General features: G+C 52.7%; 1 protein-coding gene across 5 annotated transcripts in view; it reads right to left on the reverse strand.

Annotated features, from left to right (window-relative positions):
- DNHD1 (dynein heavy chain domain 1) overlaps positions 1–16,346 on the reverse strand; it is a 100,662-nt gene that overhangs the window by 57,833 nt on the left and 26,483 nt on the right. For 3 of the 5 annotated variants that reach the window (XM_088140305.1, XM_088140304.1, XM_088140302.1), the window contains exons 15-24: positions 15,916–16,126; positions 15,599–15,690; positions 15,256–15,472; positions 14,824–14,949; positions 14,368–14,465; positions 11,250–14,271; positions 10,937–11,072; positions 2,274–2,466; positions 1,883–2,186; positions 54–1,788 (exon numbers count right to left, since the gene is read on the reverse strand). In XM_088140305.1, coding sequence (XP_087996431.1) covers positions 54–1,788; positions 1,883–2,186; positions 2,274–2,466; positions 10,937–11,072; positions 11,250–14,271; positions 14,368–14,465; positions 14,824–14,949; positions 15,256–15,472; positions 15,599–15,690; positions 15,916–16,126 — 6,134 coding nt within the window. The remainder of the gene's footprint in view (positions 1–53; positions 1,789–1,882; positions 2,187–2,273; positions 2,467–10,936; positions 11,073–11,249; positions 14,272–14,367; positions 14,466–14,823; positions 14,950–15,255; positions 15,473–15,598; positions 15,691–15,915; positions 16,127–16,346) is intronic. The other 2 variants (XM_088140306.1, XM_088140303.1) reach the window with 1 other exon arrangement.

The raw sequence follows: 16,346 nt of genomic DNA on the forward strand, positions 1-16,346 counted from the left end.
TCTCCTGCCAATTCCCGTGGCACCCAAACGCCTTCCCTCCCCCCATTCCCTACTTCTGCAGAACGAGGTCATCCCGCATGGTGCGCTTGATGCTCTGGTTCTCCTGCAGCAGGGCCTGGATGATGGCCACAGAATCGCCTGGGTCATAGAGTCCAGGGCACGTGCCCTCGCCCATCAGCGCCAGTATCTGGTGTAGGACGACCACGCTCACTCCAGAGTGCACCAGCAGCAACACTCGCCTCCCCATAATTCCGGCGTGCCAGCTTGCCAGCCTCAGTAGTGCCAGCGCCTCTGTCTCGTTAGCTTTTGCTGGCAGGTTCATGAGCAGAGAGTCTGTGGCACGAGCAGCCAGGGCCACGAGAGACTGCCGGCCTGTGCACTGGACAAAAGAGATGAGGGCCCCATGTCTGTCTGGGCCACAGAGCAGACGGGCCAGGTGTACTACGCGCTTCAGTCCCTCTGAGCACAACAAAAAGTCAGGGGTCAGGCAGGAGCCCAGCTGACTCTCTAAGACTTTCCAGAGCTTCTCCTGATAGGGGTTGTGAGCACTGGGGCTATAGCAGCCGGGGCCCAGGTCCTTGCTGAAGACGATATCTCCCGGGGACTCGCCCTGCAGCAGGAGGAGATGGGACGGCAGCAGCGGGCCAGAGCTCTCCTTCTTGGTAGAGGCACGGCGCTTGACGCGTGTGAGGAAAGACCGGTGGGGGGTGGCATGAGACTCAGGCACCTTCAGCTGGTCAGACTTCCCCGGAAAGGCATAACTTTGCTTCTTTCCCCCATCCGCATCTTCAAGCTCCACTTCAGGGGTCTCATCTTCTAGTTCTCCTAGGGCAGCATCGTCCCAAGGAGGGGGAGCTGGTGGGTCAAGCGCCAGGGCTGCAGACTGCTCCACAGAATCCCAGGGGTTCAGATGGCCGAGGCTGCTGCTGTACGGGAAGCCGGGCTTGGCTTGCAGAGTCAGCAGGAGATCCTCTTCTCTGAAGTCTTCCTCCCCCGCAGCGGCTGGGGTGACACGGGAGCTGGACATGCCGGGAAACTGAATAGCAGTGCGTGTCCGGAGAGGGATGCCAAGGGAGGGTACAACCCGCAGGACACAGCGCTTGGCACAGAACGTAGCGGTGGCGATCTCCATCAACATCTGCTCGCAGAGCTCACGCTGATGCTTTCCTCGCAGTGGGTCACAGAACGTGCGCATGCACTCATGCATCCAAAGCCGAACGATCAGCCGGGTACTGAGGACTGCGGTGTATCCAGTCCCCGCAGCCGGCCTTCCCAGGACAGAGGTGCGCCTGGCAAACGTCACCTTGTAGCTGTGATCTTCCAGGGGGCTGCTCAGATGAATCCCCGGACGGGGCCGCAGCAGAAGCATTCCCCTGATCACCTTGGCAATGTCGTGTAAGGAGAACTGGAACAGGCAGCAGGCCGGGGAGGGCTGGAACTTGCCTCTCACCGCTTCGTAAGTGTCCAGGGTGGCCCTGACGACCGCAGAGGCCAAGTCGTTATGCCGGCTCAGCAGAGGAAACTTCTCCAGCCAGGTGAAGACTGTGCCGGTGTGCATGCTGAGCAAAGAGTCCCTGGTCATGGCCGGAAGCACCACCGTGCTGAAAAGCCTTCCAAAGCGAGGGCAGACAGGCAGGGCACCGGTTATTGGGACAGAAAGCGTTCCGAAGCAGTTGAAGCCCGCAGCTGGGCATTGCTGCAATTCCAAGGTCTCTGCGTGATAGAACTGCTGGAGGGTGAGGGTCTGGCGCAGAGATTCAATCACAGGGCTGGTGCCTCGGGCTGGGTCTGGAAAGGAGGTGGGAGACCGTGAAACCTGCGGTGCTTCCAAAGCCCACTCTGCAGCCTTACAGATGGGGGGGCGGAGGGGAGGGGAACTCACCAACAAAAGCCAGGTGCAAATCTTCCACCAGGAAGAGGAAGCGTCCTTTGCTCAGCGTGCTCCGGGTGGGCTTACCCATGGGGAAAAGGCCCTTCTCTCGCAGGGTGCTAAGAGACCTCCTGTGCAGCAGCTGACGCAGGTGAACCGCACTGAGCGCAGGTGTGAGGCGCACCCGATTATAGAAGTAGCTGGGCTGCACGAGCATCTCAGCAAAGGTGGACTTTCCACAGCCCGGCTCCCCGACCAGGAGGACGGGATGTTCTGTACCCAGTAGCATGTCCAATACAAAAAGCACCCGCTCGTACTGTGGAGGAGAAAAAAGTATCACAGAGACATAGGCTGGCACGACATGTACGGATGGGTGAGGGAGAGCCTCCGGATTCCACCGTACCTGCGGCAAGACTGAGCAGCTCGCAGGAACAGCCTTGATGTGACTGGAGAGGTAGCGGCCATTAAAGGGCCTCAGAGTGCCGTCCTCGGCCAGAGGACAAAGGTCGAAAGCCGAAACTGCGGAAGGGAGCTGTATGGACGCGCTGCTGTTCCGGAGGGCTTGGCGGACAAAATGGTCAAAGAGAGGCCAGTGCCTAGGGAGAGAGGGAGAGAGAGCGCGCCGGGGTTGGCCAGCCCAAAGTGACCCCAAAAGGCACATTTTCCCTCCCTAGTTCTTTGTATCCATCCACCCTCAAGCAGCATAATGGGCTTGTGTGCCCACTTCGTGAACAGCATCCATTTCTAATCCAAAAACCCAGGATCAGCCAAGGTGTCCTTGCAGGGTTCCTTCAGTCAAAAGTACCCTGCGATTCTGTTCTGAACCAAAGCCCTGTTGCCCGGATAGTTTCGACCAAAGATTCTTAGTTCTGAGCCCCCAGATATTGACACTTTCTTCTTAAAAACAGGAAGGAAGCCAGTATTTCTTCAAACACTCGCTTTTACACCAACACGCTCTGTCTTCTCTTGCACATTCAGCTGGGGTGGAGCCAATTTTCACAGATGACAGATTTGGTGAACAACAACTGCAATAACCATAATAAGTTAGATAGCTACAGTGGCTCCCATCTTTGCCCGTGCGCTGCTCAGGGCTGGTGCAGCTGGCGGATCCGTTTTGAGGCTCTCCTGAAAACATAAAGGAGAGTGGCATGGAGGAGCACGCCCAGGGATCAGCAAGTGAGGGAGCTCCCACAACAGCCCAAAGTGGCCAGGAGGACCTGGACAGACCTCAGCTGCATCCCTGATGACACCAGGACTTCCAGGGGAGGGAGAAAACGTTACTTTACAACTGGAACCAAGACTGAACAACCGCTTGGCATGGCCCTTCCCCATTCTAGACTGGTGTGTAACTTGCTCCAAGAGCAGGTGGCAGCTGTGGCCTGGAGGGCCTTTGCACAGGCTTGTCTTGTGCTCCAGTAGCAGCCCTTCCTCGACTGGGAGGCATTTTGGACAGTCACTCATGTTGTGGCCACCTCACAACTGGATTAATGCACTCTACGTGGGGTTGACTTTGAAGACCACCCGGAAGTTTACAGCTGGTACAAAATGTGACAGTGCAAGCAGTAATGGGCACCTCCCAGTATACCCATGTGTCACTACTGCTATATGAACTGCACTGGTTGCCGATTGGCTTCTGGGCTCAATTCAAGGTGCTGGTCATTACCTATAAAGCCCTTTATAGGTACAGCCTGGATACCTGAAGGACCACCTATCTCCAACTGCTTCTGCCCGCCTGGTGTGTTCCGGCAGAATGGGTACGCGCCAGGCCTCTTCTGTTAAACCTTGTCCTCTTATGTGACCAAGGAAGCAGGCCTTCCCTGTTGCGCCCCCCGCCCTCTGGAGCGGCATCCCCTCAGAGACACAGACAGCGCCTCCTCGCCTAGAGCTCAGAAGAGCATGTAAGGCCTGGCTTTGGTCTCAGGCCTGGCGTTGATCAGTTTGTGGAGCCCTGGTTTGGTTTGACTGACTTATTATTGCTATGGTCGTTTTAGTCTGGGGTACCTGTGGGGTTGTGCTTTTATTGTTTTGTATTTGTATTTGTAAGTCGCTAGAGTCTATAGGAGTGGGTGGCTATGATACATTTTAAACAAACAAACAAACAAACAACAACTTTTAGCTACCTCTATGGTTGGCAACGTCATCAAGACATGTCATTTAAAAATGTTTCCTGGCCATGTCAATCCCACTGCAATTTGGTAGTCTTGGCGGTTCACATAATATAAGGAAAATATCAAAATATCCACAGGAGGTTTAAAATTACAATTTAAATAGCTCAGTAAGAAATCAGAAAAGCCACACAATATAAGGTCAAGAAAAAAATACAAATATAATAAATGGCATAGGACATAAACATCACCCAAACACTCTCCAAAAATGCTCAGGTTTCAACATCCTCCTGAAGAGCCAGTCTGATCTCTGCCAGGAGACTACGTCAAAGCGTTGGCACTGCTACCAAGCGGCACCTCCTAGCTTTGGCTCTCCTCCCCTCCCAGGAATGTGGGACCTCTCCTTAAACAATCTATACAGGTTGGAGAAGACAGTCCAGCAAGTCCTTGGGTGCCAAGCCACAGAGGGTTTATAGATTAAAACTAGCACTTTAAATTGTACCCAGAACCAAACTGGTATCCAGCACAGGGCTTGAGGTATCATGGAATCGTAGGATCGGAAGGGACTTGGAGGTCTTCTAGTCAGTCCAACCTCCTGCCCAAGGCAGGAGACCTCATACCATCTCGGATAAATGGTTGTCCAATCTATCAGTGTTACACGCTCCCAGCATCGGAACCTATTAAAACACAGGCTGGACCAGCAGTAATTTCTAAGTAGGCTTTAAAGGCAGCCCCGCGTAAAGCAGGTTGCAGTAGTCTATCTGGGTGTTAATGATCCTGCTGCACCAGGCAATGCCACGATGGGTTCCCCCCGCTGTTAATGAGTCCAGAGTTTCCCCAAATTGCAAACCTGCTCCTTCACAGGTGGCGCTTGCCCTCCAGGATAACGTTGGCGTAGACGGAGAGCCCCGCCGAGCAAACAGGAACTCTGTCTTGCTTGGATTTAGCTTCGGCCTGAGTTCTCCCACCCAGCCCCTTGCAGTCTCTAAGCACCGAGTTAGAATATCATCCCCTCAGCAGTCCAGGGTGGCAATATACAGTTGGGTATCATCAGCAATTTCATATAAGTATTGGCTTCCAGGGGAGTAATGGCAGATTGAGGACAGCTGTTTTTGCAGAGCCAACAGCCGCAGCAGTTAAGAGGAGCTGACAAAAGGTCTGGCTCTTTGGAACCATCTCTGAATAAAGGGGATGTCTGGATCACCCACAAGCACTCCTTGCAGGGACTCCCTGTGAGAAGATCACAAATTTGCTATCCCCAGCGGGTTAAGCGCTCTGGGAGTCACGGGAAATATTGAGCCCAAGCCGTGGTGTGGAGCCTTCCAAAGGACACTAGATTTGCTTCCACTTCCCTCTTTTAATTACTATCAGAAACTACTTATTTATGCTTTATTTGGAAATCAAAAACCTTCTGAAAGGCAAGTTGCTGCACACCCGGAGAAATTCCTTCTATCTTGGGAGAAAGAAGATTTAAGTAAATCTTAAGACTAAAAAGAAAAACGTTTAACTTTTAGAAAATAGTGAAAGTGAGCTAAGAATGTTGACTGCGGACAGTTAAGGGGCCAGGTGGATTTGAAAGAATAGTTTCTATGAATTGTTCTGAACTGTATAAAAAATATAGCTGATGATTTTGGAATTGTAAGAAATCTTATGGTGGGAAAATTTTCATTCTGAAAATAAACAAAAGATAAGACTGGGCTTTGAAGGTTACCTAGAGGGAACCAGAGCAATTAAAGGAAAAGATACTTGTTAACATAATGGAGGAATATTGTCTTACTACTGAAGAATTTAAATCTGTTTGGGGACAATGTGTTCAGGACTTATTCCTAAAACTGGATCTAACAGAGGTGACAGAAGAAGATAATCTTCCACTGGATACAACAGAAACTGATGATGATTTGAATACAGATTTTCCATATTTAAAATTGCCAGACTATGAAAGAGATATGGAAGAGGCACAAAAAGATGCTGTGGATGTGAAAATGGATTTTAAAATGCTTGACTACAAGGAGAAAGAAGTTGTAATGGATATACAAACTTTCCTGGTTGATGTTTTAATAATTAAAGGGGATATCCAGATCATAAATTAGATGAGTGACTTTGAAAGTTATTTTACTTTGGATCCACAGAAGTGAAATACTAAATCTCTGAAGTTGTTTCTGAAAACAGACAGGGAGATCATGATAAGAGATCATTATCCGGGACCTTATTTGAAGAAGCAACTGAAGACTGGGCCTCTTAAAAAGAAGAGAAAGGAGTTCAAAGTGGACTTATTGGATCAGGGTTTAACTGTAAAAGTTCAGATTTGGGGTTATTATTAGAATCGTTTTTTTCTGAGCAGGATTGTAAGACGTTGATTTACAGATGTAAAAGGGATTTATTTGACTTAGTTTAAAATATACATGTTACTATGATTGATATTCCTTATGCCTAGGGGGATAGATCTTTTATGTTTTACTTATTAGAAAAAGTTATAAGTTAAAATGCAAAATACATTTATTTGTCTAAGCTTAAAACATAGAGATTATTATTACTGGTACTCTTGCTGAATAAAATTGATTGATGATTTTTTTAATAATTTGGTATTGTTTAGGGATGAGAAATGGGAAGAAGAGGTTTCTTTTCCGTAATATTAGAGGAGGTGTTAAGTTACTGTAAATGCTTATACTTGTTTGGAGGGAAGTCACTTTTTATATGTTTTTCTTCTTTCTTTCTCTTAATATTTATCTTTTTCTTTTTTGTTTGTACATCTTTTTAGTTTTGTATTAATTTTTATATATGTAAAACTTTAAAAAAATATTATATATGCAAAGCAATTTCATATAAATATTAAAAAGGGCAAGAAAGAGAGGACTGACCCCTGCGGTTGGGCCACCAGACCGACCTCTCAGAACCTGGCCAGTTGACTCGGGTCGTCCTTCCCTGCTGAGAGGGGAGGGCCAGCTTGAGCCTCTTCCTGAGGCTCTCTCCTTTCCCAAGGCTTAAGCAAGGCTTCTGCCCTTGCTGTTTCTGTAGCAGCTCCTGAGTGTTTGTTGGATTGTTTATTAAATTTGTAGGCCACCTATCTCCCCCAACGGGTAACTCTGGGTGGCTCACAATTAAAACCACAAACCCAAGCCATTAAAAAACAATACCATATAAATCATTAAGATTAATCAATTAAAATCCGACTATAAAACAACCCTATACATAAATACTAAAAAACATTCAAGACGACGGGGGTGGGGGCAAGGTCCAATACCCCACAAGCCACTTCCACTGGTGGGAGCCCCCATCCGGCCCCCAGGCCTTCTGACATAGCCAGATTTTCACGCCTTTACTGAAGGCCGTGAGAATGGGGGCACATCGCACTTTGGGAGGTAGATTGTTCCACGGGGTGGGGGCCATGGCAGAAAAGATCCTCTTCCTAGATCCTGCCAGTCACAATTCCTTGACTGGTGGGGTCTGCAACATGCCCCTTCTGCTGGACCAAGTTGGGCGGGCTGATATAACAGGGGTGAGACAGCTCCTCAGATGTTCCCTTCAGGGCCACCTCCAGGTCTCTCTACACAGACAGGGTGGACCCCATAGCCCCTGCGCGTTACTGAGAGGGCATCTGAGGTTGGGGGTCTTGAAAGTGTTACATTATTTTGGTGGTAGTCCAGTAGCTGGGCGAGCAAGCTACAGATGATGGCTGTTTGGTGGGGTATTAATTAGCCTGAGTGTGTGCTTTTTACTTAGGAGGGGTTTTTGAATATTGAGGAAGCTGGAATTTGGGAGTTTCATCCCTGTAGTATTACGCTGAGGGAGACTGGGTGTGTGTGTGTCAGGTTGGCCATTCCAGGGGATTTGGTGGTGATCTTCCCTTCTCGCCGGTCAACCACATCCTAGGGGCTGAGAGGTCAGATTGCGGGCACCACTGGCCTCAAGGTGCTGATGGTTAATGCTAGGTCTGTTCATAACAAGTCCATCCTTGTCCCGTTTAGTGTCAGGCAAGACAGCAGATATGGCGCATATAACTGAAACTTAGTGGGGCAACAGCGATAATGTCTCCATACTGGAAATCTGCTCAGCCAGTTGCCAGGACTTTTGGCAGCCTTGACACCCGGGCTGAGGAGTGAGGTGGCTCTAATCATGAGAAATAACCAAGCTGTGGCCAGGCGTGCTGCTGTGCAGAGTGCAACTCTGGGTTGCAGAGACAAGCTATGGGTCCTGCTAGAATACTTGCCGCTCAGCAGGATCCTTCTCTGAGCTTCTTGAGCTGGCCCTGGATTGTTGGTGGAGTATCCTAATCTTTTGGTGTTGGGTGTCTTTGGGGGCTCGTTTGGTTAAAGCTTAGGAATTCATGTCCTCCATCGAGACCACGGGCTTGTTTCGTAATATCTTGCCTTTGACACGCTGGCAGTCACACTTTGGATCTCATTTTTGTCTCCAAGTAGTTGTTGGAGGATCTGGAGATGGAGGGAATGTCCATCATCCCACTGTCAGACTATGCCCTGGTTTGGTGGTGACTGGCAGTCTCCCAGAACCTCCACAGGGAAGCAGGATCGTTTTGGATGGTCTGCTCCAGGTGCCTCAAGGATCCACTTGTTTGAAGGGCACAAAGAATTTCCCAGCTCTCTTACAGGCAATTCAATTCAATGCCCAGTAAGCACCTGGCATGGGGAGGTGAGTTGGGCACTGGACATTATTGCCTTTGAGCAGCCTCTGTTGGGGGGGGGGCTGATCCCAGGTGGCACCTTTACCAAGGACATCTGGGATTGGCTTCTTCAGGAGTTGAAGCACCAGAAACAATAGGTCCGGTGCCGGTGGAAGAAGTCTAGAAATGAATTTGGTATGTGCTCACGTTTGGGCCTACATTGTGACGATAAAGAGGGGCAAAGCATGCTTACTTCTCCTCCCTTATGGCTGCTGTCCAGCAGTTTTCTATAGGGTTCTGAATTCCATTCTGGGAAGCCTTGTAATTCTCCGAGCCCCTGTGTCCAATTTGTGCGGCACTTTGTCAATAAAGTCGCTCGGATCCACTGCGGCCCTGACTCTGCATGGACAAAATCTTTGGCCGTCATCTTGCCCTGTTATCTGGGACTCATTTTGATGCGTGACCTCTGAGGAAGCGGACAGGGTGCTGTCTCAGTTGTCTTCTGCCCTTTCCAGCTGGTACGGGAAGTGGTACGCGTGAGACCATTTGGATCTGGGAAACCGTGAGCACTTCACTGTGGGAGACCAAGTTCCTGGCACCTGGAACCCTGCAGGACGGCCCACTCTGGCTAGACCTACTCGGAAGAAACGGGTTCCGATGCCCCACTTCCAGGCGGCTTGGGGGCCTGAAGCACGGAGGCTTGGCTCTTCCGCGGCAGCCCCGACTCTGTGGAATAACCTCCCTGTGGAGATTCGGCTGGCTGCTGCTTTGTTCGTTTTCCAAAAACCATGGAAAACTGAGCTGTTTCAGGGAGACTTCCCCGATTTGGTGTTGCCCTCTTTTTTCTCCCCTACTTTCCTGGTATTTTTTGGGGTTTTTTGTATACATTGTTTATTATATTGTTTTTATTTAGATCCGTCAGGTTTTTAGATTGTACTGTGGATGGTTTAGATAGAATATCTAAGCTGCCAAGTCTTTTTTGGATTGCAGAGGGATAGAAATGCATGTAATGAATGACTGAATGGGCTTTGTGGAGAGCCAGGGTCTCCGGTCCCCTCTGACGCTCTCCTCAACTGCTTTACATCATTCCCCACCCGATTTCGCAAGAGTTTGTCCCAGCTCTTGCGCTGTTTCTGACCGTGAGACCAAGTGTTCATCTTGCTACTATTCTGCCACATTGACTGGGTTTCAAGGGGTGCGTCTGTATGTGTTCCACATGTTAGCGCAACCTTCGCTTTTTTCTTTTCACAAAAAAATCAGTTAAAGGAGAAGTAATTATTTGGATGCCCCTTGCTCTTCTGTGCCTCAGATTCCTCTTCAAAGACGTGTTTTCTAGGAATTAATCTATTTCAATATATGCGCATTTCTGGATCACTGAGATGGATGATAAGCTTTATCGGAATGGGATAACCAATTTCATGGTTAACATTTAAAATGTGAGGAAAATGAAAATAACTGTATGTTTTCCCAAATATTTATTTTAATTTTTCCTCAAATTCAAAAATCAATGAGATAAATTGACCCTTGTTCCCTGCAGAAGCCGGGTATCTTTTCCCCCAAGAGCCAGGAGAAAACAATATACCTGGATGTCTTCTGGCCCAGGGTTCAGGGCCATGAAAAGATCTGTGACGCCTACCTCCTAGGATGCTGAGCTCTTGGGAAAGTTCATCCAAACCACCTCAGAGCAGAAGAGGAGGAGCCACAGCGACATCCAATTTATATTGCCTTCCTTCTCTTCAGCTGCATCTTGGCTCTCACAAAAATAGTTCAATTTCACTACCATCGTTCAAGAGCCACAAAGGGGTTCCAAGAGGAGTGTGGCCTTCTCAGTAGCGGCTCTTGAGCTGTCATTCATTTCTATTCCTCTTTGCCAAAGATATATAAACATGCTTTAAATCTGTCCACCCTGTAGGAAACCAATGCAATTAACTGGAAATAAACTATGTTTATTCTTAGCTGCTCTGAATTTGCTGTTTTAGTTTTGCTATGTGGTTTGAAAAGCAGCTCAGGGACATTTCTGTTGTTTTCATAAAAGGCAAGTTATCAAATAAAAATAAATAAAGGAAAAAAGAGCTGCATGTCAGCTCAGGTTCCCCCCAGTCAGATCATCCTTCCTTGACATCTACTGGCCCACCCCTGAATGTCTGGGCTGAGCGAGTGGATGCCCAGTAGACCTTCGGGGGGGGGGGGTCCGAGCCTGAGAAAATGGCTCTGGCTGCTGCTAGCAGGAGCAGCTTCCGTTCTTGTCCTACCGTCCTTCTTGCTTCTCGTCAGCCTGGGGTCTCACTACTACCTCCTGGGGGAAATTGCCAGAGGCTGAGCAGAACGCCCCGTGAACAGTACCTGGTGTGGAGATGACTCCCAAAGCCCCAAATGTAAGCAAAGACAAAGATGCTCTGGGCAAGCAGGTGGTGATGGGCAGGGATCGTCTCATCCAGGCTGTGAGGCGTCCAGGTGGAAAGCGTCCTGGTCTTGGTTTCTGGAGGAAAGAAGACGCGGGCTCATCCAGGCTCGCAGGGCCATGGTAAGGAAAGGGTCAGCCAAGCCAGGAGGCGGCATGGAACTCGTTGTGGCTGGGAACCCCCCTCTCCGCCCGCTCACCTCTTTCCACAAGGCCCCCACAAGGGGATCAGCAGCTACTGAACGCAACACTCACCTGCTGACTCCTGGGCGGCAGGCAGGGGCTTGTTCTTGTCGCGGCGCAAGTAGTGCTCAAGCAGCGCATGGAAGATCCTGGCGAAGGCCGTGGTCTCCTGGACGCCCTGGGCCACGGGGTTCCGGGGGTGGGCATGGGGCAGCAGGACAGAACAGCAGTGCTGCTGCAGGAACGCCAGCGTGGCAGGGAAGAGCTCCCTGGCCAAGCTGTGCAGCGCGGCCAGGCTGTCCTGGGAGAGGCTGTATTTGCGGTACACGGGGGCAAACGCGGAGGACAGCAGCACCTGCCAGAGGCGGGACCCCTCAAAGTGCAGCAGGGCACAATGCGTGCAGACAGAGGGGGGCAGTCCGGAGGCATCCAGCATCTCGAAGAGGAATCGGATGCTTTCAGGGGCCTGGAGCTTCTGCCCGTTGGGCAGGCTGAGAAAAGGCCTGGTGCTGAAGAGTAAGGAGATGGGCTCCAGCCATTCTGTGCAGGCAGCGCCATCCAGCACCAGCCACTGCTGGGGGCTCCCCTTACCTGTCCCACAAGCTACAGCGGAGGTGGCTGCCCTTTGCAGCACCCGGGAGAAGACCCCATCTTGCCATATGCTGTCCTCTAGGCTGCCCACAAACTCAGACAGGCTCAGGGCATTGGGCCACAAGCAGACAGTACTTACGGGTCGGAAGACCACCTTCTTGTGTGCCTCTGAACTCTGCATGCCAGGAGTCGCATCGCTGGCCGCCAGCCTACTCTGGGCTTTAGCCAGGGTTCGCCAGGTCGTGGTCTTGCCACTTCCTGAGGGCCCCAGGAGGAGGATGCTGGTGGCCCCCTGCACAGCCTGGGAGAGCTGGCCAGCAGCCTGCAGGAGATCTGGGTCCGACTGCAGTTTATCCTCCTGCAGCTGACCCACCAGAGCACTCTGCAGCCGATGGGGCAGCTGCTCGGAGGGTGGCAAAAAGGCACTAGGGAAGATTTCGTGGAGCAGCTCTCGTATGTTCTGGAGCCGAGGACCCTCAGGGCCACTGAACAAGGGCGAGAGGCACAGAGCTTTCACAACGGCGGGCTCTTCTTCAAGACCCAAGAAGAAGGCGGTCCGAGGAGAGGGCCTGGCTTTGACGGGCAAAAGATCTTGCCCTGGTAAGGGAGTAAACAAGATGTCTATGGCCATTGCAATCACATTCTGGATGAGGGTGGGGCGGCTGAGGTGGGGCCCAGGATTTAGCATCCTCTCCAACTTTAGGAAAGCACAGAGTTTCTCTGCTAGGCGTGCTGCCTCCCGGAAGCCAGCTGCAAGCAGCGTGACCTCCGCGAGCCTAGTGAGGTCAGGGGGCAGAACAGCCAAGGGGCGCACGGCCAAACGCAGGGGCTCTGGAAGATGCTCCAGGGTGACCATGCAGCCGTAAGTCTCCCGCACGCGTAGCAGCTTCCCCCCAAAGAGAACGTTTCCCAGGACCCGTGGCTGATAGGGCTCAGCCTCATCAGTGCCCAGCTCTGGCAAAGCCAGGGCAGGCTGCCCCTCGCCCTCCTCCGAGCTGTCTGAGCTCTCTGAGCCTGGGCTGGCAGAGGGAAAGACGGTGGAGGACCGGCCAGGCTTGGTCCCCCTGCCCTCCTGCAAATTCAGACACATCCTCTGCAGGTCGATGAGGCACTGGCCGAAGGCAGAGAGCACGGCAGGTTCCAGTCGCTCGACGGACTCCAGCAGCAGCAGGGCCCCAGACTGCACAGCCCCACAGAGGTGCCGAGAGAGGCATCTGATAGACATCTGCATGGTGCAGTGCAGAGTGACCAGGTGGCGGCCAAGAAACTGTGCCAGACCCTGCACGGTGTGAGACTTGCCCACATCTGGGCAGCCTAGCAGGCCCCCGCAGCAGAACTCCTCCAAGGCCAGCAGCAAACCCAGGAAGGTCCCGTCTAGCGAAGGGCTGCCCAGCAGCTGCTGGCTGGTGCCCAGGAACTCATAGCCATAAGGGAACCGTCTGTCAAGGACTTCAGCCCAGCAGCCAGGAGGACTGCCCACCCAGGGGCTGCTGGGAGGGAGCCCTGCTGCCTGGGCTTTCTCGGGCAGCAGGCTGATGCTGTACTTGAGGTGCCGGGCCCACTCGAAGGATTGCGCAGAGGTCACCTGGTGCTTGAGCAACTGGGTCGTGAAGTCGCGTTGCTGGACGGTGACAACCATCAGCGCCCCCAGCAACATGCCCAGGTGATCCTGCTCAGGGTTCCAGGCATGGATGCTGCGGTAGTTGCGGATGTAGTGGGCCACAGCCTCCACCTTCAAGCTCAGCTTGAGCTCCAGCCTCCGCTGCAGCCAGGCGTTCGAGAAGGCTTCCTCCATGGCCACGCGCCACAGCGCCGCCTCGGCCAGCAGCACGCACTGAGTCGGGAAGGCGCCGCCCAGCCCCGCCCAGCACTCCGCCACCAAGTGGAGGGGCAACTCTGTAGGGCCGGGGCGCCGCTCAAAGGCCAGGTCCAGCTGTGGCCTCAGGGCCAGGCGCTGGGCCACGCACTCTTGCACCTGGTTGAAGACAGACTCCTTCATGCGCTGCTCCAGGATGCAGAGCCACCGAGTGGCCTTCCGGCTGAGGGACACCGTGCTGCGCAGCTTCAGCTTCTCGCCGTGACTGCCCAGCAGGCCGGTCACCTGCACCACTGGGAGCTCGGTGGACATGGTGCCACGGTTCTGCGAAGTTGGGGGCAGGACCAGTTCTAGCTGGCGCACCCCAGGGAAGCAGCGCCGGGACCAAGCCGAGGCATCCGCAGCCTCAGAGGCAGTGGAGAGCATCGCTACCAGCTCCTCGTTGCTGAGGAAAAACAGGCGGGGGAAGCCCATCCGCGTGGCCTCCAGCACGTAGTCCAGGGCCCGGATGATGCTCTGCAGGTCTCCAGAGCCGTCGACGAAAGCAGCCTGTAAGGCGCTGCCCACAAAGCGGCTGTCCCGGCTTGAGCCTGCCCCTAATTGGACACTGGACAGCACCAGGGGGTCGTTGCAGGTCAGTCGCATAACCTCTCGAAAGTGGGCGTCCACTCGCTGGAACCGGGAATCCTGCACAGACCACGAACCACAAAGACAGATGGTGGGAGGGAGGAGGAGGGGCCCGGGGGGAGCAGGGTGACCCTTTCGGGCACAACACTGGCTTACCAGTTCAGCACTGGGTAGGGTAATGTTCATCTCATAGAGAACTATGTTCAAGAAAACCCACTTCTGTTGGAAACTAACCCAGGCGTAAAGGAGGGATTCTGGCGGGGAGAGAAAGGCGGGGAGAAAGAAGAGGAAAGAGGACATAACGGTTAGATTCACCGGTCACTAGGCGAAAGGCTAGGGCTTTTAGCACTGACTTCCTGAACGCACCACAACTGGCTGGGTTCTCACAGCACCCTGAACACGGTAACAAACCATAAAGACAGGTTTGCACAGCACTGGGAGCCAAAGCAAGCCAAGTTCTGAGTCAGGCCAACATCTCTTCCATTCCTGCATGTTCCACCTCTCCCCAAAAGACAAACGGGTTCAGTGAGATGGGCACACCTCGGCCACTACAGATGCCCAAGGGGCTCCTTCACCCTGCGTCTCAAAGGGTATCGCTCCCTATTTCCTCACCAAAAGTACGCAAGGTGGACACCCAGCTTTTAGCCTCTTCTAAGATGTCAGAAGAGAAGGGAGACAGGATCACGTTCTGGAGGGTTAAGATGTTGTGCTCCACAACGGCCTTCAGCTCAGTGGTATCTGCAGCAAAAGATGAAGAGCTGGACCGAGGGACCCGTCTGGATGTCTGGCCCAAATTAAGCAGAATATTTTTTTTCCCATCGTGTGTGAGGGAAGAGTTGGAAATGTCCCCACTGAACGAAGTACCCAATGGTGTATCTCACTGCCATTTCCCCACTCCCAGCGGGAAAAACACCAGAACGAGCACACGGCCCACGGCTGCTCCGGTTCCTGGCCCTTGCCTGGCCAAAGAGTGCTCACGGCTGCTCTCCCGGGTCAACACTCAGCCCGAACCCATCGGCATCGCCGGATCTCTTGGGGCCTCACCCGACAGCACATAGGTGCCGCTGTCCTTGGAGATATACTCGAGCTTGGCCGCACGCTGGCGGCCGCTTGCTGGACGCCGGAAGCGTTCTGGCTGCGGTTCCTGGTAGGGCACGTTGAGAATGAAATTGACGAGACGGAACTGCTTCTCTGCCCAGGCCCTCTGAATGCGCTGGAGCGTGTCTCTGGCGCAGTGGCGGCTCTTCTCCCAGGCATAGACCTGATTGTCAAATGAGAGGACTGCTCTCCAACGGCCCAGCCCACCAGGAGCAGGGGAATAACCGAGAGCCTCAGCTTCTTGCCGTGACTCCGTTTCAACTAGCCTGCCGTGTGCCAAGCCACTCACTCTAAAGATGGCATCACTGTGTTCCAGCAGTGGGTAAGAGAGGAGCTGGCCCAGCGTGAACTGCATATTCAAAGGACACTTGACACCCATCACTGAAAGAGAGCAGGGAACGTGAGTCAACTGGCACTCCCTCCTTCCACCCACCCGAGTTGCCGAGCTGTTTGTATTCTGTAGCCTAGTGCCAACCCTCCTAGTTTAGCTGCACCCCCAGAGCTGCCATCACTTGTGCAGTTTGGCTCTTACAAAACCCAGCACAAGAACCCACTTCAGTCCCTTCCTAGCATTTCAAAGCAGGAAACTCCTGGAACCAGCCCCACCTGACCCCTCACCAGCAAAGATCTCTTTCCAGCAGCTGAGCTTCAGAAAGTGGCTACCGAGCTTCAGGAGCAAGGGCAGGTACTTCTGGAAGTTGGCAATGGCGCACAGGCAGGCTTGAAGGACACGGTGGTTGCTGGGCAGGGAGGGCTCCATGCTGATCCCCTCCTTCTGCCACTCCTCTGTCTTCTCCAGGGCCAGAGGGGCATTGAACTGCCAACAGGGAAGGGCCATCAGGAGAGGGCTGCCAGGCTTCCCAGCCTGGACTCAGATCCCCCGACCCTTCGCAGTCCAGCTGAACGCCCTGGCTGGACTGGGCAGGCAACTGCAGACATGATTTGGCTGAACAAAAATCCTTATCGCAGGTAAGAATGGAGCTGCACAAAACAGTTGATTGCCCACGAGCCTGGAACGGAGTCCCAGCTCAGAAGAA

The sequence above is a fragment of the Python bivittatus genome, unplaced genomic scaffold, assembly GCF_059951505.1.
Source record: "Python bivittatus isolate LINGU-HERP-01145 unplaced genomic scaffold, Pbiv_v1 ctg000340_np1212, whole genome shotgun sequence".
Classification (NCBI taxonomy): domain Eukaryota; kingdom Metazoa; phylum Chordata; class Lepidosauria; order Squamata; family Pythonidae; genus Python; species Python bivittatus.